General features: G+C 37.5%; 2 protein-coding genes across 5 annotated transcripts; both read left to right on the top strand.

The window, feature by feature from the left end:
- Positions 1-616: 616 nt before the first annotated feature.
- zgc:77486 (uncharacterized protein LOC405808 homolog) lies at positions 617-10,472 on the top strand. Of its 4 annotated transcripts, none has more exons than XM_044128675.1 (7): positions 617-846; positions 1,427-1,628; positions 2,740-2,938; positions 3,217-3,328; positions 5,272-5,417; positions 7,124-7,231; positions 9,195-10,472. In XM_044128675.1, the coding sequence occupies exons 3-7, from the start codon at positions 2,779-2,781 to the stop codon at positions 9,341-9,343; spliced, it is 675 nt and encodes a 224-aa protein (XP_043984610.1). In that variant the 5' UTR covers positions 617-846; positions 1,427-1,628; positions 2,740-2,778; the 3' UTR covers positions 9,344-10,472. The 4 variants fall into 4 exon arrangements, with proteins under 4 accessions (XP_043984610.1, XP_043984609.1, XP_043984612.1 ...); XM_044128674.1 differs by lacking the exon at positions 617-846 and adding an exon at positions 988-1,052; XM_044128677.1 differs by lacking the exons at positions 617-846; positions 1,427-1,628 and adding an exon at positions 1,840-1,862.
- A 5,608-nt stretch (positions 10,473-16,080) lies between these two features.
- abhd17ab (abhydrolase domain containing 17A, depalmitoylase b) lies at positions 16,081-24,605 on the top strand. The gene is made up of 5 exons (XM_044128673.1): positions 16,081-16,937; positions 17,967-18,331; positions 19,490-19,684; positions 21,257-21,436; positions 23,929-24,605. The coding sequence occupies exons 2-5, from the start codon at positions 17,973-17,975 to the stop codon at positions 24,152-24,154; spliced, it is 960 nt and encodes a 319-aa protein (XP_043984608.1). The 5' UTR covers positions 16,081-16,937; positions 17,967-17,972; the 3' UTR covers positions 24,155-24,605.
- The last annotated feature ends 1,876 nt before the right edge of the window (positions 24,606-26,481 follow it).

The following is a 26,481-nucleotide window of genomic DNA, read 5'->3' as shown; positions in this document are numbered from 1 at the left end:
AAGAGGACCTGTTGAAGTTTAACTTTTCTTACTAATGTCTTTGGACATTGTTTCAATATGTCCACAAAATGTCCTTTCCTCGTGGTAAGGACATTACCACAGCTCCACATCATGATGTTGCCACTCCCAGACTTAACAGATGAAATTGGTCCCTTTATTCTTCCAAATGTAATGGTCATTATGAGCAAACAGTTCAACTATAGTTTTACCAGAACACAAGGCTTGTCTCCAAAAATTAGTTTTTGTCCCTCTGTGTGTTTGCAAACTCCAATCTGTCTTTTTTTATGTTGGCTTTTATAATGGCTTCTTTCTTGCTGAGTGGCCTTATAGTCCAACATCCAGATCCTTAGCTTTCCCCCGATATACAATTTGCACATTTTTGGCCCTATACACATATTTCTCTAGGGGTGGGGCACTCCTGGTCCTAGAGGGCCTGTGTCCTGCAACTCTAAGATGTCTCCCTGGTCCAACACACCTGAATCCAATAGCTGAATCACCTCCCAAGTGCAGTCAGGTTCTCCAGAGTCCTGCTAATGACCTCATTATTTGACTCAGGTGTGTTGAAGTAGAGACACATCTAAAAGTTGCAGGAAACTGGCCCTCGAGGACCAGGGTTGCCCACCCCTGCTCTAGAACATACAACCCTACAACTGTTTCTTGAGTAGTGTGATGGTTGGACATCCCCATCTTATCTATACTTTCGTACTTTGGAGAGATGAATGAAGCACTTTCAAGCATATGGAAACTGTTCCTAAGGATGAACCAGACTTGTTCACAAATGTCTGTCTGATATCTTGGCTGACTTCTTATTTTTATTGTGTCAAGCAAGAAAGAAATGTGTTCCAGGTGTGGCCTTCAAATACATCCACAGGTGTGCATTCAATTAACCTGAATATATCAATTAACCTATCAGACATTTTCATAGCCTTGACATCGTCATCTGAGCTTTCCCTTCATTATTTAATGAGATAGTAATGATTCTGTATGTAAACTTTGCTTTTGAAGACATTAATAAATACATTTCTGACATTCTCCCACTCTTGTGGCATTAGGTATACATATTTTATAAACTTTGTATTTATTACCTCAGATGGAGTAGCTTGTTAACAAATAAGCAATTTCCCCATGGGGATTAATAAAGTAGTGTTCTATTTAGCAAGCACATATATATTCAACCTATATATTGCTTTCAAAAGCTTTCTATTGAAACATTTTTGTAAACGTATTTCTGCTTATATTTTGCAATCATTTTACTTGTGTTTTTTTCTTTTAGTCTGTAAAATGCGCAATTTTCACATTACCTTGTATTTGTCTGACGTCATTTTAAAACATTTAATCAGATGTTATCAGTTTTTCAGTGGCCTACTTAATTAGTTATTTACGAATTACTTTTTTAATCTTTGTACTGTTTTTATCCGTCCCTTAGTCAGTTTTAACACCCCCTCCGTCCACAATCTTGTGGTTTCTGTTGGTTCCTGTGATCTGAATCGATGAGGATGACGTCATGGTCCTTGTTTCGAATGTCGGGAACGCGCCCTGGGTAGGAGGCCGCGCGTTCTGCTGGGGACACAACTTGTTCAAATCTAAAGCTCAAGGTCGTTGACAGCCTCCGGTACCTTGGATTTCAGGTATTGTTTTTAGCTCAGAAAGACATAGGACTGTTTCGCTGCGTATTACCAATTTCAAACTCGACAGAAGAGTGTCGGGAAGCGCACTCGTTTAGGTTGACTATGCTAGTAGCGCGGCTAACGTTAGCCAGCTAAAGCTAGAGTTTATTCGATTAAAAACAACCCGGATTTGATTGTTGTTTGTTACCAGGGATACAATAGTTTTTATCTGTGTGAGTTCCTTTTTAAGGAAAGGTAAACGTGTAAGTTTTGTTCTTCTTTTCGCGTTGGTATGTAGAGTCAAGCAGATAAAACGGCCATCGCGGCTGTTTGCTAATGTTACTGTTTGCTTTGAGCTATGCCAGCACTGGACGGCTGTTGTTTTCTACAACAGCCTGTCAATGGGAAGTTGCTTAGCTTAATTTTAAGCAATCTTCCCTTCATATTTGCAGAATATTTTGTTATATAAGAGTTTTGGGTATGTTTTTGAGTTGGTTTCGTAGTTGCCTTGTCTATGGTGTTGTTCCTTTTATGGCAACTTTTTTCCTGATCTACATCTTGCTTTGCGACGGAAGAAAGCGTAATCCATCAACTAGCTGCTGTTTTCGCATACCGTCGGTCCCCCTTTAAACGGCAGCGGTGAACGACTCTTTTGTAGCTTTTGTTTGTTGATCCTTTCTGGTTCTTTCCTGATAAATCCTCAGCTTAATAGGATAAGCACTTTTTCAGGCTTTGCCTTGGCTTAATATGTGAAAACGTAGCTCTATTTTACTTTTATTATATTTGTCACCTGTTCTGAAAATGTTGTTGCTTGCTTTCTTTTTAAAACTTGCTTTGGATTCAGATTTTGCTTTATTGTTCTTTGATACTGTAAAGAGTGAACTGAACTTTGTCACTCAGTTATTGGTGTTCGCTGAACATATAAATCTGTTAGGCTAACTTTTATGAAATTTAACATTACAAAGTCATATTGGACCACAACCATCTAAAACCTTGAATTTGCTTCAGCTCTGTTCTCATGCCGCCAATGCCAGTCTCCAAGCTCTTTTAGCTGAAAAATGGAAAAACTCATCTGGTTAAATGGGAAATGCTGGACAATTTTGACTGATTTTTTTTTTAACCACATTTTCAGGAATATCCTCTCCCACCCCCCTTCCCCCTCTGTCAGAGCATGGCTCAGGAGACCAATCAGACGCAAGTGCCAATGCTTTGCACTATGGGATGTGGTTTCTATGGTAACCCTCGCACCAATGGCATGTGCTCTGTCTGCTACAAGGAACACCTGCAGAGACAACAGGGAGGGGGACGATCCAGCCCTCCCGGAGAGAAAGGTAGGAGAGAAAGCCTGCCAACAACTGGGTTCAGTCTGATATGGTTCGCTTTCAGGCTTCAGAGCTCCTGAATTTGCTAAAAGGGGTTAGAGAATAGCTGCCTACACAGTGGCATAAGAAAGCAACAGAGTGACATTGTCATGTGCTGTTTAACATGAACTCAACTTACATCTGATCTTCTTTGTCCAAAGCAGTGTGTTTTCTTTATCAAGACACTTGAAATAAGATTTTTTTTTTTTATTTCTGGAAGTTCTGTGTTATCACACATTTCTTTTCAGCTGCTACATCACCATCAGGATCACCAACATCAGCGACTGTAACTGTGGAAGACACAAACTCAGAGCTTAGTACAGAAGCAGCAGGAACCCAAGCTGAGGAACAAACAACCAGGTATGCTGACAAACTCCTGGACCATTTTTCTTCTGTCTCCTTTGATTACCAATAGAAAATGGGATGGCAAGCCTTTTTGTTGGCATAAAAATTGGTAAAATAATGTTCTGCTCTTTATAAAGTAACGTGCGACAGAGCATTAGGTCCTTTGTCACAAAAATAATGTAACCATGGGTGACTAAATTTCTGCCAAAAACTTGATTTCTCGATCAATTTCAAATATTTACTAGAAAGCACTTGAATATTCTTTATCAAAAGTTGTAAATTTACAAGAAACAACAATACTTTTTTGTTGATTAAAGGCAAAAATGTACAATGTTAAAACTAAGAAAATTGTAAGAAAAATAATTGCTTGAATTGATCAGAGGAAAACTCAGAAGTTTAATGAGATTCTAAAGTCAAACATTTGCAACAAAACATGACAAAAGTCCTGGGATTGCAGTGGGAAAAATTGGAGTTGTGCATCTGGATATTTTCCAAAGTGTAAGTGGCACATCTAAGCTCTTTTCCGGTATCGGAATATCTCTCGGGTGCAGAGTCGACACAGCCATGTTGCAGCTTTCCTGACTATCCATATCCCGTTCGAGGCGCTCATGGTGATTCTGCACCTGGGACGTGTCGCTTGATGCAGGAAGAGCCTGGATGTACTATGGAAAATATCCAGATGTGCACCTCTTTAATTTGCCACTTCAGTCTCAGATGATGTCACAAATGTTTGAGCTCAGTAAACCTGTGAAATTGTTTAGGCCAATTTCTGACTTTATAATGTCAGAGGATATCTTAGTTTTATTGCTGTAAATTTATGTCTCTAGTCTTGGAAAATTGTCCTTTTTTTCTCATAAATTTGCTTCTTTGTACTTTTTTTTTCCAAAACATGTGGTTACATTAGTTCTTCAGCCTTTTCAAAAGTTTTTAATAGCAAGCTTACTTATGAAAATCAAATTTAAGCAGTATTTAGATTGGTTGAGCGATACATTTGGATTTTTTTTTTTGTCCTTCTGTTGTCAACTTATAGGTTGCATGTATCTAAAAAGTTACAGTGTATGGAAAAAAAAAATTTGTTCTCTTTGGTTGGTGTATTGGAGTTGTGTCAAACTCATTTTCATGCCAGACCACATCAAGACCATGAATGTCCTCGATTGGACAGTTGTGGCAGAATGCATAGATAAAACTACCAAATTACAAACTGTTACAATATTATAGCTTTTTCTACATTTGAGTTACATTTCTAATATTTTTCTATTCACGATGCTGTAATATGTCCCTATACAAAATATTTGATCAAACAACCATTATCTTAAAGTTCTATTTCTGTGGCTCTCTAATCTCTAAAGGGCTACAGAAATACTAGTATGTCTCAGTAAGTTAGAATGTGACCTAAAAGGGCACCATTTCTTGCACATTTGCGTGTCAAACCAGTCTTGAACCATGAACGTTGTCAGAGGCGTCTCACCTGAACTGAGGAGAAAGTGAACTGGACTGTTGCGCAATGGTCCAGAGTCCTGTTTCCAGATTGAAATAAATTCTACATTGTATTTTGAAATTGAGGTCCCAGGGTCTAGAGGATGAGTGGAGAGGCACCGACTCCAGGTTGCTTAGACGTCTTGTGTTATATTTTCGGTCAGTCATAATTATTAAGATGCCAAAAAATAAAAGCTTGAATTACCTCTATAAAATAACTGTTTCATTGTCTGAGACGACTGGAAAGAAATATTCCACTTTTGCACATATAAAAGATTTTTGAGACGTACTAGTATTCACTTCTCAGATTTCATGCAATGAACTCTAATTGCAGCTTTACTCAGGTTTTCATTTCATCCTCATTTTTCTGTCTTATCTGTCTCGTTTTTCTGTTCCCTTTAATAGATACTCTTTTTCCGTGAATTGTTTTTGACTATTTGATCTGTCTAATTTCAAACTATGCTCCTGTTTTGTGATGTTAGTCCCAGCTCTCCGAGCCCAGTAACTCAACAGATGACAGCTATGAGCATCTCCCCAGACTCAGGGGCTGTAGACTCCGATCGAGCAGTGGTTGAGGGAGGAGAAGAAGAGGAGGAAGAAGAGGAGGAGGGCACATCCAATAGCACAGGTGAGCATCACATACGGGGTTTCCAAAACAAGGCCTTACAGTAGTGTAAATAGGAAAAACATGTCTCTTAATGTATGCACTACTTTAGTATTCTAGTATTCAGTCTTTGGTTAAAATAAATATGTAGTTCTTAGCTTTCACTTTTTGTTTCAGACTATAGCGCTTTAATGCATATTCTTTGAAACTTGTTAGTGGTGATCGTCATACTATTTGTGTGGAGAAGAGTTAAATTCTTGTAGTGCTTTGGTTTAATGCTTGGTGATCCGTTATCTGTTTAAGCTCCTACCATTTTAAATATAAAAAACCCCAAATATCCATGTCTACAAAATGTGATATTGACTTGTGATATTATTGCAGTATGAGATTGCTTTAACTACTAGATAAATGTTTTATGGTTATTCACTGCAAATATGATCCTGTTGCAAATGAGTAATATTCTAATGAAGGAATGTGAACTTTTTCAATTTCATATCAGATTTTAGCTAATTTTTCACAACAAATCAGCTGTCCTGGTGCTTTTGGTAAAGATGTGTGAAATGTTTGATAATACATTAATCTTTCGTCACAGTAGCATTAAAATAAAAGCTAACCTTTAAGTTGAGTACATTTATTTATTGTTGAATATTTCCACTCTTGCAGTGGGAAAAGTAGTGAGAAAGTTTTGGGTTCAGTTGCAGCGTACTCCGTTGGCCCTTATTGATGTTCTTTTGGGCGTCTAAGCCCACATTTTGGTGTTTGAATTTATGAGTCTGTCTGGGGGAATATGGTTATTCCTTCAACATGATTCAAGTCCATACAACTAGCAAAGGGCATTTTCACTTCAGTCCACAGCGTCACAGAGCCTTCACCATTCTTAACAGTGGAGATGATTTCCCACTGCATCATGCCTTGTTTAACAAACTGCTGTCTGCTTCACTCATCTTCCTCTCAGCGAATACCAGCAACCTCTTTAATTCAAAGAGCTATGTTTTCACCCGCTGCTACAAAATGAGTGTAGAGCCTCAAAAAGTATTAGTTTTATAAGTATATACTAAATGAATTGTATTTTGTAAGCTAGGAAGATTTCAACTAAAATGTATTTTTATTTTTAGATGGTAAAACAAAAGGAATCGTCTCATCTTTACAAAGGGCAAAAAATAAATACATTTTGTGTAATAAAGCCAGCTAAGTGAACCCTTTCCATAACATTGTGAAAGATGGTTAACCCACTTAAAATTTAAAGCACATAGTTTGAAGCTAAGAAACATTAAATCACTTTTTAAAGCCTCATACAATCGATGGTCTGCTCTTGTAAATATTCAGTGCCGATATCTCAAGAGAACATAAAAAAACTGAAAATAGCCACCCTTTGTAGTTGGCTTTATAATTACAGAACATCTTATTTGGTTTTACAAGAGCCACAGCGGAGACTCCAACGAGCCACATGTGGCTCTGGGGCCGCAGGTTGCAGACCCGTACTGTATGCTAACAGGATAAACTTGGATCCTCATCCAGCCTTGCTTGTAATCGCTCCAGTTAATTGAAACCTTAGATAAGAGCGGGCTTGAATATGTGGCAATTTTCCTTTTAACCGTTTCTTGACTCGTAACTTTGGCACACAATTGTCTTTCTTAAATTGCATGGATTTCTTTCTGGCCTGCCTCTTTTGAAAAATGACTAAAGGTCCTCCCTGATCTAAGCATATGCTGTTTTTCTTCTAACATCAGAACCTGTGGGTGATGATGCACAAGCTTCTTCTGAAGGTGACCAAACCCCTGATAAGAACAAGAAAAAGAACCGCTGCTTTTCTTGCCGGAAGAAAGTGGGCCTTACTGGTAAGTACGGAAAGCAGTTTCCACACTTTCGGGGTAATTCTCTGCCGTGATGCTAGGCTCAATACGTTTGCAACTTGTGGCCCGGGATTGCTGCAAATTTTTACTTTAAACCCAACATTTAGTAGACCCCTCGACCTCTCTCTAACCATGTAGAAGATTGGAGACCCAATCTCCGACAATCTTATTGCATTATCTCTGTAACCATGTAGAAGTGGAGATCCAGTCTGTGATCCAACTTCTACCAAAACATTTTAGATTTAGCATTATGAATTTAAAAGATTACTGAACTTGTATTGGATCCTTTTAAAAGTTTTAAAATTATAATCTGTCCTCTCTAGCAGTCTAGGTTTTGTTTATAAAAAGCTGGGGTGTGCTGTGGTGGCGTAGGGGATAGCGCAACCCACATTTGGAGGCCTTTAGTCCTCAACGCAGCCGTCACGGGTTCGATTCCCGGACCCAGCCGACATTTGCCGCATGTCTTCCCCCCCTCTCCTTCCCCCATTTCTGTCATATAAGGGACACTAGAGCCCACAAAAAGACCCCCTGGTGGGGAAAAAAGAAAAGCTGCAGTATGTGTCTGTAATAAAAGTCTGTTTTTTTGGGGGGGGTTTTAAACACATAATCTATGAAAAGATTAAACTCCTCTGCCTCCTTCCAGTGCTCCAATTGCCATCGGAAGAAATGAATTGCTCCTGGTCAAAAACAGCCAATCAGAGCTAGGAGGAGGGACATAGTGCTCTCAGTCATCTTCATGTAGGCACTGCTCAGTGTAGTAACGGCGAAGAAACAACTTACTGTACCAGGAAAACTGTTTCTGTCGCATTGGCAGTCATGCTAACTCTCCTAGGCTATCATGGCAGGTTCTGTTATGGTGAACAGCACAGCAGGACAAGTGGGATTTGTGAGCAGCACATACACAAGGGTAATTCACAGCACTAAGACCCTCCTCCTGGCTCTAATTGGATGTTTGTTTTGTACACGCTCCATATTTTGCTTTAGAAAATATCCAAGACGGTGTCACACCAGAAGCACTCAAAATATATTTATATTTCACAAAAAAGATGAAACTAGGGCCAGTCGCAACATGTTCAAAACTTTAATTACAATAAAAGGAGGAAATACCTCCAACATCCTCACAGTTGACCACACAGCATGCAACCAATATGCACCAGTTAGCACTGGTGCAAAAAAGCATTTTGGTGCTTTTTTTTTGCTACTGTGCAAATTATTGATTTTCAAAAGATCTTCGAAAGGTTTTTTTATTTTTTATTTTTTTCCTTGAAATGGCAAAACTTTGACTGTAGAATCCTATTATGTAATATTGTCTTTAATATACTTTATTGGCTCAGTTAGGACAATTGGCTTTACAGAAACTGTTCTCAGTCTGTGACCCTTTGGAATTGTAAATTCATACTGCAGCACTCAGCATTTCTAAAACACTGCCAACAACTTCCAATGGATGTTTGATGGATGGATGTTGGAAACATCGAAACAAATTTGCTGCACTCCTTCCTCTTATCTGAAGTCTGTTTTCAGCCTGAATGAACAGTAGATGGGAAGCAGGAAATTGTTTTTTTTTTTTTTTTTTTTTTTTTTTTTAAATAAGTAGCTTCTTCCATTTTAGTACTTCCTCTTACTTCAAATCTTAGTCCTTATTTATCACTTTGAGTTGTCTTCGACATGCAACAACTTGTGCACTGAAAAAGGGATTCTTGAGCTGCCAATCAAGCTAAATTTCCTATTAATGGAAAAACATTTACTGTCTGAAAGATCTGTATGAAAGTATTTTTAAAAAACATTCGTAGTTAATTGAACTTTTAACTACGGTTCAAAGTTAAGTGCAACAATCCACATAAAGCAGAGCTGTTTGGAAATGGCCTGTACTTGCATAGCAAAATCATCAGTTTGTATTTATATTTTTTATGGTAACATTTAATTAAACAGTTTTCTTCTTTTTAATCAGGTTTTGACTGTCGCTGTGGCAACCTGTTCTGTGCCATCCATCGCTACTCTGACAAACACGACTGTCCATATGATTACCGTAGTGCAGCTGCTGCACGCATACGCAAGGAGAACCCCATCGTGGTGGCTGAAAAAATTCAGAAGTTATGAGGACTAAGTGCAATAAAAGTCTCTAAGACTTTGTGAATTTGAACAATGGCAACTTGGATGAAAAACACCCGACATCGTGGCTTCATTTCTTCAAGGTAGTCGAAGGCGGGCGGGGTGGGGCAACGTGGTCGCAGCAAAAGTCAAGACACGCCCCTTACTAGTATTTCCTTCCCTCTCTTTCTCTTGCTCTCTCTCTCTCTCTGCTAGTGACTGCAGCTAAATCTGAGTGTCAGTGTTTTGGGCTTGTATGGGTGTGTGTGCGCGTGTGTTTGCATACATCTGCTTGAGAGTTAGGGAGAGAGTAGTAGGGGCTTGATGGACATTTGTTTTGCCATGGGGAGGGAAGGGATTTCATTTTAGGCCTTTTTGTTTCTCAACTTAGAGGGATCGTGTTAGTCATTTTTATTTGTACAATCCCTGTGGGTCATTGAAATAAAATGGGTATAAGCAGTTTGGGAATGTGCCACAGCCTGGATAATGAAACCATTTTATTCATAAGGTGTTAGTTCAAAAAGAGAAACAAAAAAAAATCATGTGTCAGACCTTTTTAAGGGCTTTGGAATATTTTTTGTCTTAGACTTTAAAATTTCTGTATACTTCATTTTGAAATTGCTGTTTTCCCCTCTCTTTAGCTCCCATTCTTTGGATCACCACATGTTGAAGTCCGAAGGCTCAGAATTTTTTTTTTCCAAACATTTCTTTCTTTACGTTGAAATGCACGGATACTGGGTACATGAACAGCTATTGATTGGGGAGGGAAAGGTCAGAGCTGATGGAGAACCTCGACTTAACCGAGTGATTGAATCCTGTTTTTTTTTTTTGTTTTTTTTTTCCTGTTTTAATGAGCGTATGACTTCAGAAGATCTATATTAATATATTCTAGTTAGCTTGAATTGTGTGACTGCATTCTATTTATTTTATATTGTTTGGTTGGTATGTACTGGAGGATTGGCAGCATGTGTTAGCAGATTGTTAGGATTTGCACTTTGCAGTTTTATTTAATAAATTCCATCCTTGCTCTATAACCATGAAAGTAAAATAATACAACCTCTCTTATGGATTGGAGTGCTGCAATCTGCGCATTAAGATTGCCTTTTTTCTCTTTTTTTTTTTTTTTTTTTTTTTTTCTTCTTTGAAATAAAGCACAACAATGGATATCAACTGCAGAGCACAAAATATGTGCCAACCCTACTTGGTTTTGTTCAGCATTTTGGTCATTTGAAGTTCATATCTGAGCTACAGAGCAGGCTCAGACGAAAAATAATGTCTTGTTTTAGTGATGAGGTGTACTATATGAGGTTTTCCTTGAAAACCTTTTGTGTGTGTGTGTGTGCTTTTTTTGTTTTTGGAGTCTGAGTGAGGCTCCACGTTCCTCTAACCACCAGCAGACCACTGACACATGCTGAATGAAAACTGACCCGGGTCGCAGTTAAGCTACACAAAAACATGTTCTGCTCAGCTACAGCAAAGATTGTCGCCCTGCTGTGCTTTTTATTTTTTGTTTTGTTGCTTTTTCTTCTTTTTACATTGCAGTCTGACAGACGAGTCCTTATGCAAAGATCGCTTCTAGCTAGCTTGTTTTCAGGTAGATCTGACCTGATGCATGTGTGCAGTGGGACATGAAGCGCAGCGTTGCAAGTTGACTGCATAGTTGGAAATGTTGGAGCAGTAGTCTGAAAAGGCCACACTCTGCAGTAGCACAATGCATGGCTGAAACCTTTGGGGCTGAAGTTATCTGGACTCAACAGTTTTGTTTGTATTGTTTTTTTTTTTTTTCAAATGTAAATAACATATGGCTCCAATTCATATAGTATAATCTTTATGTAGATTATTGCCAGGTAACTAAGGTGATGGATTGAGGTGAAGAATAGTACTATGTGTATTAAAGTGCTTTTCATAATTATCCCAAAAAAAAGGAAAAGTGCCCTTACTGGCACTGACAATTTTACCAATTTATTACCCCATTTAATGTACAATTATAACATGTAAAATTTTGTGTTTTCTGTAAGCCACCCACTACTTGTATCTTCACCAAGCCATGCATCTTCTATTTTTTACGATTATAATGTTTAAAAAAGCAAAAAAAAAAAAAAAAAGCCTCCTTACGCATTTAACATCCCTTACTCTGTATTCCAATCCACGCTTTTATCCTGTTGCTGACATTAAAAGTTTAAAAAGGCCCCCGTGATATTCAGGTAGCAGTTGAGGTTTCACTTTTTCATTATTTAAGCTTTCCCCGTAAACGTCGCTTGATCTTGATCATTAAGTATTTATAGAAAAGCTGAAAGGAAACTGAAAGGTTTTTTTTTTTTTGTTTTGTTTTTTTTTCCCCCCCAAAAACGAAGCCAATGCAGATTGTGATCGATGTGAAGCCTTTCTTCTGAGATGACTTTCCGCTTTAACTCCTCCATTTGAATTCCTGTTGAAGTCTCTGTGTTGGTGATGGACATGTCTGAATGGCTGCTGGGGTGAGGACTTGGCATGCCAATACCGAGCCCGTTTACCTGCGATAGGCTGAGCGTCTATAAACCCTGACTGTGATTAATTTCTCCTGCCGTTTTGCATCTAGTGGAAAATTGAAATCCAGATGGGGGTGAATCTTGGGTGATGACGAGACAAATAACAGTCTCGCTTTACGAAGACTTATAGCTGGTGAATTCTGAATATACATGCATATGTAAACATAATTCCCAGACTTTCAAATATTGTTTGATACAGAACATTTAGTTTTGCTTTACAGATGACTTGTAAAAAGATTGTTTGGCTGCATAGATCATGGGGGGTCCCATGATTTGTACTTATTTATGACTGCTCATATCAGTAACCCGACCCTGTAAACAGGCTTTTTTTTCTAATAATTACGAGCAGTTTGAATGTAATCCACGATATTTCACACATGTTATGATGTCAATTTAACAGACTATTTGGATTTTATTTTGACTGTTTCAGGGAGAGAATGGATAGCCAGTTGTCATTTTTACGCAAGTGTCAGTTGAACCACTAACATTGTTTAGACTGTGATTTGGCACCAGCAACTAGATTTAGCATTCCTACATAATCTAGTCCATCAGTACATTAGCCTCTTTTTTTTTTTTTTTTTTTTTTTTTTCCTGTGTCTTGATTATGTTCTGCTGTCTTCAATTCAATGTTAACATCACCGTTGATGATAAATGTCTTGATCACACAGGAGGTTTGATTGATATTGATAAATTTATATCTTTTGACTGGTTTAAGTTCTGTTTCACCACAAGAGTAAATGCAGATTAAGGTTATTTTGATCACTGTCATTAAAGATGAATTGTGGAGATTTCAGATCAAATTTTTGTTCAGAGATATAGTTCCTGTCCCTTCGCACTCCAGTCCCCCAGAGACACCACCAGATAACCTTTTTTTTCTTTTTTTTTTTTCTTTTAAGAGTTAGGATTGTATGATGTGTAAGATTAAGTATAAAACAATAAAATCACAAAGTTTATTTTAAAGTATACTTGTCGTTTGTTTTCATTTTTATGCACAAATGTATTACTGTTTTATATACTTTCTTACATTACAGCTACAAACATTGGATTTCATCAAGATTTTCGGTGGTAGAGCTACACAAAATAACATAATTATGTTTTGCTAAAATAAAAATGATCTGCCTCCTTTTTACTTCCTAAGGAAATTCCTGGCTAGTAATTGACAGACTTCACAAGGAGAAATGCATTGATTTTAAAAGAGGTCACTTTTTGTGGTTTGCCTCAAGTCAGATAGGGGGAAGAGCATGCATGTGGAAGATGATCTAGTTAGATTTGAGCTATAACTGGAAACATAAACATGTAGGGAGGCTTTTCTTCAGGAGGAACAGGAAAACTGGATGGAATTAAATGCATTGCAATCTTTGAAGAGAGCTCATTGGTTTCTGCAAAAAGGCAGTAGAAAGGTTTAAGTCAAAGCATTCTTATATATAGATTAGCCTATTCAGTGCCCACAACTAAGTTTAACTGAGAATATGTGCCAAGTCTTGGAAGTCTCCTTCTCTCCTCAGTCTTAGCCGACTTTCAAAAATAAAAATGAACATGGCTTACGCATCCCGAGACGTGCAGCTGTACAAAACATTGCTTTGGGAGAGGCAAGAACAAATGCACCCCACTTTTCCTCTGATTTCTACTTTTAATCAAATTTTGTAAACTATCTTTTTCCTCATGCACAAGCTGCTCTTCTTTTGTATAAAGTTACTCAAAGCAATACAACTTTTTGCTGCAATTAACAATGTGAAAAAGACTAATGGACTTGAATGCTTCTGCGAGGACCTCATGCTCTAAATGTTGCTGATATAAACTGGCGCTCTTGTCTGCTTTTGTACTTATTGTTTTGAGATTCAACAAAATGCCATTGGCACAAAAGCTACCATTCAGCAGCACATAATGTGTTTTAATGTTCAGGAACACCAAGAGCCTGCCCCAAGGAAATGAGTCTGTCTTGACTGTGTTACTACTGTTGTTTTGTAAAGCATTGTAAAAGTATAATTACATGAGCAATTACCCTCTGCTGAAACTGCATTCTCTGATGGTATTGCAAAGATTCACACCAAAAACAGCTGTAGGATCCTAAATCATACAAAAATGGATAAATCATATCCATTTTTGTATGAATAAATCACATATCCAAATGATTTATCCAGTTATCCACATATGATGAATCATATATCCATATGATTTATCCATATAAATCTATAGATATGGATAGATATATATCCATAGCTATTGATATATAATTATCTATGGATAAATTATATGGATTTATTGATATAAATCTAAATCACATGGATTTATATGGATAAATCTATAGATATGGATATCTATTCATATCTAGATAGATTGTACCTTTATTTATACCTTTATAAATAAATAATGGTACAAGTAAAATACCTTTATGTATTTATGTACATAAATAAAGGCCACTTTATATAAAGTGTCCTACATAAATAAGTGGAGCACTATTGCAAGTGCTGTTTCTTACTAAAACATCCAGGAAAAAAAAAAAAAACAGAATATGAACAGAGGTACTTGAATATGTGCTGCAGAAATCTAAATATTATTGGTAGACTGTGCACACTGTGACATCAATTTAGTTCCCTATTTTCAGCTATGGTTGTCATTCATTTTTACTCAAGATTCAGGCATCTGGAATGAGTCCTCACAGAAGCCCTGCAGGCCTAAAGAAATTAGATGTTTAACACAGTGTACTCAACATTCTGCTGGTATAGAGGACAACTGTGTGATAATAACCATGTCTGAGTCTTCTTCTACTTTCAAACTGTTTGCCATTGCTGTTCTAATTATAGCTTTACTGCTTTAGCACATACAAAGTAGTTACATAAAGCAACATGTTTTTCAATCTTCTCTAGTATAAAACTGTGTCCCTTAGTTGTTTCTGACCTGAGACAAGATGGCTTCTGTTTTAATAACTGTGACTCAAACAAGTTAAATTTGCATCAAGCATCTTCAAGCCTTTACAGAAACTAAATTATATTTTGTTTGGGCATATCTGTATATGAGGAAAACAACTGTTCTTCAACTAAAACTGAATTTAAGCATTTCTTTATGATGTGCTTGATTCTTTGCTCCTAAAAGCAACTTCTGTATAGAACAAAAACTCTGAAAGCATTTGGAGTAACTAGGTTTTTACATAAAGTGATTCTGGAGGTTAGCATTGTTGCTTGGAATAAAAAAACATTTTCTCTGTAACAATTTAGTTTTTCTGTAAATATTTGGGATTCTCAGTGGGGGTTGTATAGCAAGTATGTGAACAGCAGTACCTTGAAATCCAACCTAGCTTTTACAGTAAAACCAGTCCAAAAAGATCACCAACTGAGTATTATGAGAATATTTATAAGCTGTCAAAAGTAACACAAGCTGCAGTACTCTGAACCATCTAAAGGCCATGTAAAACTGATAAAAGCATTTCAGTAATCTCATCTTGAAGGAAACAAAGGTATGAATAAAGATTTGAACATGCTCGAATAATAGACCTTATCTAATCTTAGTAACATAACAAATGAAAAAATGTTTATCTAGTTACTTTGTGATAGTTAAACGAAAGGTTCGATCAAAGATTACAAAGAATATTAAGCCTATCGATACAGTAAATAGCACAGTCATTCATAAAAGAACGATAATACCTTTAAGCCAAATCTTTTCAACATCAAACATGTAAAACCAATACTCACGTTTCTCTAAACATTACACAGTAATGTATATTGTAGAAAATGATAAATAAGTTGCAATTCAATCTATATTTAGGCAATACAAGTTATCAGAATTGAACATTCAACCAAGCCTGCTTACAAACAAAAAGTCTCTCAAACATAAACTGGGTGTCTGTGTTTGTTGCATTTTTGGCGGAAAATGTACAAAACATTTTCCATCAAATGTTTGGTGGAAATCATTTGGTGCAATTAATTAAAAATAATTAATCAGTTAATTAGTTTTAATTAATTGAAGTTACTTGAGCCAGAAATTTTACTCAGGAATAGTGATAATGGTCACTACTGCCCTCAAATAAAACACAAATAAAGGCGCTTTTATTTGAGTACTTTTATTACTCAAGTAAAAGTAAGAAAAATACGGTGTAATAAAACTATTCCTAAAAGTATAAGTAAGTGTAAGTTACTACCCAGTTTTGCTTGAAACTCTACATACTAGCTTGAACCAATTATTGATATTTTTCTTTCGTTAACACTTGGTTCTTGTGCGACTTATCTCTATAGCAAATATGCAAATAAAGTGGCGTGGGGTTTGTCAAACCAACTCCGGGAGCTTCCGTAACGAAAAATGTTTCGCGTCATATCCGGTCAACTACGCTTCCGGATGCGGTGAAATAGCAAAGACGAAGGAAAACACCGCTCTTACTAGGATTAATTTAAAGGACAAAACGCTGGTATCTCAGTTAGCTGAGATACCAGCAAAGCTCACACGGGACCTATGTAGGAAGTTTAAGTCATTTCAGACGGTTTGTTACGGTAGTCTTCATGTGAGCTGTTTGGGTTTTTTTTTACGGAGTGTTTATGTCTCCGAGTTGCTAGCTTAAGCCTCGGTTAGCGGGTGCGCAGACAAACAGCTTCTCTGTGAGATGATAATCGGACTCGCTGCCTTTTAACCTGATATATCACTCCCTCTTTTCCTTGTTCAGTGGGGTGCAGCGGTCTGTGTGTTTGGTTGTTTTCAACAAGCGTTTAATTTCTTTTTTTGTAGTAGGTTATGGCTTTGTAGCCAATGGGTTTGTAATCAAGAAAACAAAAAAAACGAGGATTTTGGCCCATCAAGCACACGGTTTTGCTATTTAAAAAAGTAAATAGAGTCTAAAGACATTTATAGAACTTTACAAAATGGCTGGACTCCGGACTTCAGTCTCTTCCAGGAAAAACCTGCTGATAGTTTGTAAATAGTACTTCCCCGTCAGGTGCTTGGCTCCACGACTTTTTTTTTGGTTCTGCTGGTAGAGAACCTAAACTACGCCCTGTGTTGGAAACTGAAGAGGAAGATCTTTTATTTATTTATTCTCGTTTGTCTAAGGAAAGTTTATATTTCATACGCTGAGATCTTCAACTCAACAGGTACGTCAGTTTTTCTGCTCAGCATAATGTAAATTAGAGCAGTTTTTCATTGTTGCCTGATGTATTAATTATTATTTCACTGACAATGACAGCAGACTGTACAGTAGGTACTTGACATTTAGATATGCAGAAGACCATAAAAAGAGCAGTTTTTGTAACCATGTTTAACAAATGCTTGAAAACAGAGATAAAAGGGTCAGGGTTTGAAATGATAACCTCCTTTAGCTACTTGTGTAACTTATATTTTGGACAATTTAGATTTTTACCGTGACAGTAAGATTTACTCCATATATTTGTCCTTAAAAAAACAAACATGTTGACACAAGCTAAATTTTATTTTATAAAGCTTCTTACGCCTTTTTGTGCTTCCTTTCCGAAATTGCAAATTGTTAACTTTGGGCTGTCTTTCCTCAGTAACTCTGTCTCCAACAAAGAGTGTTGCAATAAAGAGTAGAGCTTCTGTGTGGTGTGTTCACTGACCAGAAAAAGATTAGAATTTATAGATTGAAATTCTCACAGTCTGGTCATCGGTCAGGGCAGGTCAAACTGGATATTGACCAGTTCTAGTCAACAACTCAAAAAACCTTTGCAAAGTGCTGTGAATCCTATGGTATAGTAATGTTTGGACAAAACAAAATAATCTTCCTATTTAATCCGAAAAAAAATCTACACATTATATCATAAAGCAAAATCCTTAATATCTAGAGCTCCTTTTATCATTTGTTTTTAATTGCTGACATCGACTCATTTGCATAGCTGACAAATGCTTAAATTGGTCACTTATTCATCTTAATAGAAGTTCAAAACTACAATTCTCATTTTGTACCCAGACCTTCTAATATAGGATCATGGACTTGATCATATGTACTCTATTGTTGAGAAACTTGCCAGAGATGTAAAAATGTTCATTACTGTCACCTCCAGGCAAAGTGGCTCGCACATGACATTGTCATAAGGCTCTTGTTGTGTTAGCATGGAGCTGATGTATATTCACTGGTACAGTGACCCTCTTGTCTTCCTGCACCACAGTGAAGGATGAATGGCCTCTCTTTCAAAGAGCTCTGCTGCCTGTTCTGCTGCCCACCATGTCCGAGCCGCATCGCATCCAAGCTGGCCTTCTTGCCTCCAGAGCCTACATACGCCTTTCTTCCAGACCCTGAAGCGGATCCCCCCACACTGGGCGCATCCGGGACGTCGAGCCTGCGGTCGAGGAATTCGGCTTCGGTTTCCGGAGGAGCCGGTGGCGTGGAGGGGAAGTGGAAGCTTCACCTGACGGACCGAGCAGAGTTTCAGTACAATCAGCGAGATCTCGACGAGGTCGAAGTGTTCTTCACTCGCTCCAGCAGAGGAAACAGAGTTGGCTGCATGTACATTCGTGTTGCAGGGAATGCCAGGTGAGAAGCTGGAAACGGTCTCGACTGTTTTTTGAGATTGCGATGTTCCAGATTTGAGAGAAGAAATCTCTGAGATTTCAATACTGAGACATGAGACATGCTATTGTGTCACATATGTCTTAGTCTGACAACACAGCTGCTTAGGTTGAACCCCGCCAGTCCAACTGGACGTAGAGACTTTCTTCTGTACATCCTGGACCTTAAAATCATTAACTGAACCGTGTGGACCCGTACCGCTCAGCGGAAACAAAGCTAAATGTTGCTTGTGGCCGGTTCTTGAGCCCTGGATTTCATGCTGTTGATCTTAATGTAGAGATGCACCAATCAGAGAGAATGATTCCTGATCTTTATTTTTGTTAAGGTCAAGTATAAGATATGACTTTTTATTTATTTATTTATTTATTTATCAAAAAAAGAAACTGAAATCTGAAAATATCAGATTTTCGTCCTCCCCTTTTCCTGTTAATTTGACTGACTCAGAAATTTCCTCATTTTAGGTTTTTCTAATTGATCACTGTCAACTAACACACATTTTCCCTAATAGTCTAAACTTTCTTCCTTCTTTTTGATTCTTTATAGGAATGTAAAGTTTTGGTTTCTCTTGCTTGCTAATATTTTTATGGTTGCAATCATAAATGAGCAGCGCTGCACTCAGTGATATTAGTTTCCAGTAAGTCGGAGACAAAGTCGTCACAGGTCTGTGTTGACGACGTGTGCAGGAATCGGTACGTGGCTTTATGATGCTGGTTTAAACATTAAACAGTTTGTTACGTAATTTAGATTCATTGTGGGACCAACCCTGCTAATATATGCAGTTGCTGATTAACTTCTAAAATCAGTTGAAGAATAAGTCTTCAGAGATCGTAGCCATCTGGGTTTGTGCAAGCAGAAATACAGAAAAATATATATTTGATTCATATAATTAAGGAGAGAAACATGTTTTTATTTCATCATGGCAAAAGCTAGAAAACCTGATCTCATTAGAGCGGTTTTTACTATATTTATTTGCAACAAAATTCTTGTTGTTAGCGAAACAGTTCTCGGCTATTAGCTGAAATCTTATCGGTCAGAATCTACCCTAAAATTTCTTACCATAACAACATTTCAGGAATCTTCAGTACATCTACCAACATTTCCTTTAAATCTGCCTCTTCTCAGATTTACCGTCCTTTTCTCCCATGGCAACGCAGTCGACCTGGGCCAGATGAGCAGCTTCTACATTGGCCTCGGCAGCCGTATCGGCTGCAACATCTTCTCCTACGACTACTCGGGTTATGGAGTCAGCACAGGCAAGCCCACGGAGAAGAACCTGTACGCAGACATAGACGCTGCCTGGCATGCCCTGCGTACGCGGTATGTCGTTCTAGAATCACCCCAGTCTCACAGGACTGTATTTTACTGTCCTTAGGGTCCATTCAAGTGCTAGACATTTTTTATAAATTAAAATTATTTTTTGTAAATAAAAAAAAAGTAGGAAACATTTAAAAAAGAAATCTATTTGAGCATTTTTCAGTTATTTCTTTCTGTTTTCTGTGCCCTGATATTATTTGAAAAAGGTTTTCTAGCCCCCATCTACAGACAACAAATTGAGTCATCTTTACTTTTAGTGGAATGAAAATTTAGTATTGATAGATTTTCCAGTTTTTTAATTGTTAATTGAGTAATATTAAACACTTTATTTTGCATTGTATCTTTTCAAAATAAAGACTCAACAATCTACAGTCTTATAAGCTATCTACTCCATGTTAATAATAAAAACAGTGGATATAAAACTAAAATGTGGAAATGTTTAAAATCCAAGAAGTAAATTTGTGCACAAAAATTCAACTAAATTCACGATTCGTTTTACTGTCATTCAGCACCAACTCGATGCCAAACTAAATTACATTGCACAAGCTAGCATAAAAAATACAATAAAAATGCCAATATAGTTAAGAAAAGAGGCTTCTATAATAAATATATTTATTTAACTGAATATAAAAGACTTCTTGGACTGGCCAACGCCAAGCTCTTCATCTCCTTGAGATGTTGGAGGTGAGTTGAAGTGGGATTTATCTACCAGAAACCCCCAAACATATCACAGCTGAAACTGAGGGATGGTGGAAGCTTTCCTCAGACTGAGGCCAGAGGTCATAGGTCACAAGAAACTTCTCTCTTAAGTTATGTCCTAAATAAGGGATATGGTGTCCTAACTCTTTCCCCAGTGAGAACCTACATTTTTATTTTTATTTTGCAATTACAAAGTAAAGTATAATTTTTCTGTTTTATGTTGTTAAAATGTAATTGAATCACTTTTTTTTCTGAAAATGATTTAAAAAAAACAAAAAACATTAGATATTGTTCTTTGAACAGCTATTGTGAAAGACCTGAACCTTTTATATTGTCCTCAGTTTTCCACATGACTGTAGGTACAATTTGTTCACATCAATGTGAGAAGATGGGGCTTAGGATGGCAAAAGTTGCGCTTGGGAAAAACAGAGATTGATGGAAACATTTGTGTTTTGACACGGCGTTTATCTAGAGAGATTATACACTGCACAACAAAGTTACGGTTTTGTCTTCAAAAGCTGCAACAGAACCTTTGGTAACATCAGTATCATTTAACTTCATGAAGGTCAATTAAATGGAGGGCATAAATGTTCAACCAAACAAACTTTCTGTACTGATACCAGATCTACCTGGGAAACTTTGGTGGGTGTCTCAAAATGCCTGTTCATCTGCAAAGCCCAGATATGATTTTGTACCCTTCTGCTATTAGGACTAGTGGATTTAAATAAAAAAGGCAAATTCAGTGTTTTGACAATTTTTTACTGAAATAGACTCAGAACAAAGGGATTATTATTAAGTGGCTGTATTTATTTTTGTCCTGCTCTCCATCTTGACACTCCTTTTGCTAATGAGTCTTACTCTATTCATTTTATGTAGATATTGCATAATTCCAGAGAACATTATCCTGTACGGACAGAGCATCGGCACGGTTCCCACTGTGGACTTGGCTTCGCGGTACGAGTGTGCCGCCGTCATTCTTCACTCACCTTTAACCTCTGGGATGAGAGTTGCCTTTCCTGACACAAAGAAAACCTACTGCTTTGACGTTTTCCCCAAGTAAGTCTTTCTCACCCTCTGCTCAGTGCTACACATCTCCCTCTAGGGATGCACTGAAATAAAAATCTGGGCCAGTATTGATATGCAACATTAATATTGCTACTATGGCTAATATTTATAAATGTGTATTCTATACCTACCTTTTTAACAGCATTAAAATAAACACCAGTTGCATCGCTGTCACATGACCAGACAAATACACATGAACAGCCTCTTTTCCTCTACTGAAATACAAAAGATGGAAGTCAACATTGGTTGATAATATCGGAACAATACTGGCCTTATTGCAGATGTATTGTGCGTTTCTATCTCTTAGAACTTTATTGAGGGTGTCCAAAGTGTGACCAGTGGCGCTCCCCCCAGAAATATTTTTGAATTAAAAGAACGAATAATGAATGTTTGCATCGGGAACTGGAATGTAGAGACCTGTTCTACAGTTAACGGGAAACTTATTGTTGCTATACAGAAAATAAAAGTAAGTCAATTTGATGCGGTGGAAGGGAGAGGAGAGCTAAGATAATTCAGTGGAAGAGAAGCGCTGTCAAATAACAACTTTCAGCTGTTATCTTTGTTACTTTAGGGGCTGAATATGGCGCGGGAGAATCCCAGTGATAATTCACACCTAAGTGTTTGATTCTATAGGTGGGTGAGAAGCAATTTGTTCCTAGGAGAATCTGGCTTGTCTAAATGAGCTCTTGCATACAACAGATGGCTCCTTTTGTAGCGTGAGGGCAGAAAGGGCTTCATCACCTTGTCTAGCAGATGTTTATGTGCTGTGTTGTAGAATGAGGTACTGAAACACCTTTTGCAGCAAGATGTTCTTGCAGGTCTTCACAGGTGATCTGTAACCAGTCTCACAATCCTCTGCATACTTTCTTTTTTGGCCCAGCAGATCTGGATTTACCAGCTGCTCTGCCTGACGTTGCATTTCCTGATTCCATTGCTTCCAGTTTGAAGTAACACTTTAAACCTCTGAGAGGCTTTTATAACCTTCCCCTGAACCGTAAAACTAAACATTTATTTTCAGAGCTACTGAGAATTCCTTATCGGATCCCACTTTGCAGAGGAGTGAGGGATAGGCCCAAGTTGAATGAAGCTTAAGGCCTCGCAAGCTAATGTGGTGTTGTATATGTAATCAGCATTGAGCATTTACATCACATATGTCAGAGTCAAGGCCCGCGGGCCACATCCGGCCCGCGAGAAGATTTTCTACGGCCCCTGGGATGATCTTGATTTATTTCCGGTCCGCAGGAAATTTACGAAGGCTTGGGCCGGTCCGCTGCACTAGACCAAATGCGTCATTTAAAAAAATCTCAATGAACATTCGATCAGTCCGGCCCTCGGCTTGTAGCTAAATTTTTTATTTGGCCCTCCGTCCATTTGACTTTGACACCCCTGATTTACATACATTCAAAGCAGCAAAATAGTCCAGTACGGACAGTGTTTTTGCATTTTTACGTACTTTATTTTTAGGTTTCTGTCGGCTCTAGTTGCCTTTGACAGTTGTCAGACAGGAAAGTGTGTTGTGAGAGAGGGGAAATACACGCGGCAGGCCTCCATCTTAGTTCTTGACGTATATGAGTTGCACGCTTTTACCCCTGCAGTTTTCCATGTTTGATTGAATTTCATACAACTAACTGTTGCTTCACTGAAAGTTTTATTTAAATTTTTTTTCTTCCGGAAAACACCACAGTTGTCAGAAGTCACCACCAGGAAAGAAGCATGCTAAGGCGACGTCCCAAACATCTTAATACTATCAGGCCAAACATTATTGAGTTGAAAGACTGAACCAGTAAAACCAGTCATGTGAACTTAAATTTGCATTTTTTATGCTTGATTGATAAATATTTATGCTGCTGCAACATGGGTTTTGTACATCAACATATTGCTGGTTATGAAAGTGGGATTTTCAGTTGTCCCATAATGTCCCATTAAGCTTAAAAAACTATATTACTGATTACTATATTTCTTATAGTTATTATTTGTGATTTTAACAACATTATCTGTGAGTGAACTGTCACTTTAAAACAAGAGATTTTTTTTAAACAATATTACTTGACATTCGTTGAAAATAAAAGCAAAATTAGTTCATATTTTAAGTTGTCTTTAGCATCTTTTACCAGCTTTTATTTTGCTATGCTTTTATTAGCATAGCCAACGGAGCAAAAACAGTCTTTGTTTGCATGTCCTGCTAAAATGTTGTTTTGTTTGATTTGTTACCTCAAATCTGACATTTCTAAAAGCTCCCAAATCTGTCATGTTCCTTGATGGGGCAGGAAGCTGACGAGGATAAATCGAGATCTTTTCTGCTCAGCTTTCCTGTTTTCAGCTGAAAGACCCTGAGTGACACACAAATGTCTCAACATGTTTAACCTCTGCACTAAAGAGTGTTTTCTATACTGTGACCTGCTAGCTCTTAGCACAAGAACATTCAGTGAATGTTAACCATACTTCGGTGAAGCGTAACTAAACTTTTTGTCTTCCCCTTTCAGCATTGAAAAAGTGTCTAAAATCACTTCTCCGGTTCTCATCATCCACGGGACGGAGGACGAGGTGATCGACTTTTCTCACGGCCTGGCCCTGTTCGAGCGCTGCCCGAAGGCCGTGGAGCCCCTCTGGGTGGAGGGCGCTGGACACAATGACATTGAGTTGTACGTTCAGTATCTGGATCGCCTCCGGCGTTTCATTGGACAAGAATTGGCTGTTCAGCACGCCTGACCTTCACGAGAACATCATCATGTCATTTTATTCTTCCTCTGGCACTTAGAACGCTGCCTCCCTGTGTGGAAGGTGGAAATAATGTCTTCTCAACTGTCCATCATGGCCCGCCGGAATACTGTGTCCCACACTTCTACTGTAGGCCTCTACATAGACCACAGACCAACCAGGCACAAAGAGATCTTTACACTCAGATATGTTTAAGTGTGGAAGACGACGATTAGACGGTTTCACTTAGCAGAAACCTAAATAGTACTGATCATGTTTTAACAGGGCAGATAATGCATCTCTATTCTGTGCAATAACATGGACACGGTCCACAGAACAATGGCATTTGATGATGTTCCAAGATACCGCTAAGAAACCATGGAGATTTTCTAGTCTACTTATACCTTGTGTGTGTGTCTGTGTGTAAAACTTTAAACTGTTAACTAAAGTTGGCAGAATACTATTGAAGCATGGGAAACACTTTTTCTAAAAGTCTTCATGCTAAAAATGGGGATTTTCCGTTTTTGTTTAACAGAAATTTTAAATGAGACTCCATATCGGATTTTAGCTCAAGTAATCATGGGATTTTTGTTTAATCTCTAACACACCTCTAGAATCAAGTGGAAACTTTAATAATTATAGACTCGGAATAGGTTTGGTTTACTCTATAGTTTTTGTTTGTCGTGGCATTGGACTGCACTGCGTTGGAAGATGTTTCCTGTCTTATGCGTGAACTGTGGTCTGAATTTTTCGGGTGGGAAAGGGACATTTGTATGGATTTACGCTTGTACTCGGAGTCTTTGATTTAGTCTTCACTGTACTCAATGTTTTCCTCAGGTAAACTTATTTTTGACATTTGGATGGTAGCGTTCCAAACTCATTCTGTTTTATTTTAATAAGCTGGATATTTCTACAGGTGATTTCATGTCCTCTTTTTTTTTTATTAGTATTATTTTTTTATCGTAAACCAAGTAATAAACCAAACTTTGCTCCGAAAACGAAGGTACTCTTCGCAGCAAAGATTGGTGAAACTTTGACCTCCATCTTTTCTTCTTAGCAACTCGTGTAGATCCCAGTTGGGAAGTGGGATTGGACAGAAGAAAAACATTCAGAATCTCTTTAAGTGAAACATTAAAGCTATTCCTTTTTGTTTATCTTTTCTCTCTCACCAGCTCACATTTGCACGTTGTTCTGCGACAGGAAGGTTAGCGTTAACACTAAACGGGCCTGGATCATCTATTTCAAGCCTGTAAACATCTTTTTAATATTGATACTGCTGAGATGCATTTCTACCATCATACTGTGAATAAAACATTCTTTCTAAAGAAATATGTTGATTATAAAAACCATAGTTCCCACTGTAGATACAGAGGGATGCAGGATCTAAGTACAGTAATTTTTTATTATTATTGTGAAGCACTACCTTTTTATCAATATCAAGCTAAAAGATGTTTTCAGGAGTTTCCCTCTTCCGTCTTTTTAATGATCTGTAAACTCTAATATTTGTGCACAATTGTAGAAGCTCTACATCTTTACAAGTCTTGGTTTTCTTACAATCTATATTCTTTTTCTTTGCAGATCCTTTCCATTTTTTATATCACAAAACTGTTTTTGTTAATGTGGCTGATATTTTGAGCTTGGTTTGGGAAGAAAAAGTAATAATAATGCCTCCCCCCCCACTTAGTTTTGTTTTTCTTTATTTTGTCCTCAGGCTGCAAACTACCAAAGTTTTAAATCATAATGAAATTTTCTGTTTAAAGCTAAGAATACACCATTGTTTACCCTTATGGGTTCTTTTTGAGCTCTAAGAGATGCAGTGCAGCAATTTTCAGGTTCTTCATCAGTTCCTGAACCAAAATGTCACTCAGCCTTTCTGTTGCTGATGTTTTCCGTCTGCATATGCTTCAGGGAGAAAGGTTCAAAGTTGATTTTTTTTTTTTTTTTGTCTCTTATTTATGGAATCTTATGTGTTCTAAGTTTGCATCCATGTTTGAGTTTGAATCTTTATTAAACCATGTGAGCTGATGAAACACCATGACACAGGAGCTTTATGTAAAAGGCTTCTTTTCTTACAAACTGAAGATCTCATGTAAATGCTTCAATTCTTTATTATACTGATGATTTTTTTTAGGTTTAAAAGATTTTGTTTTTCTCCAAGATTTGAAAAGAATGTCAATAAAACATACCCAGAAGTTAATAGCTGTTTTGTTCTCATTTTTTCATCAAGACTGTGTACTGGAGGGTGTCAGAAGATACATTTCTGTCTCTTTTCTTTCTCTTTTTGTTTAAAGGAATGGTTTTTTTTTTGTTTTTGTTTTTTTTAAAATCTGGTTTAGTCT

This window comes from Gambusia affinis, linkage group LG10 (assembly GCF_019740435.1).
Source record: "Gambusia affinis linkage group LG10, SWU_Gaff_1.0, whole genome shotgun sequence".
Taxonomy (NCBI): domain Eukaryota; kingdom Metazoa; phylum Chordata; class Actinopteri; order Cyprinodontiformes; family Poeciliidae; genus Gambusia; species Gambusia affinis.
The sequence above is the reverse complement of the archived record's forward strand: the minus strand, read 5'-3'. Positions and strand labels throughout refer to the sequence as shown.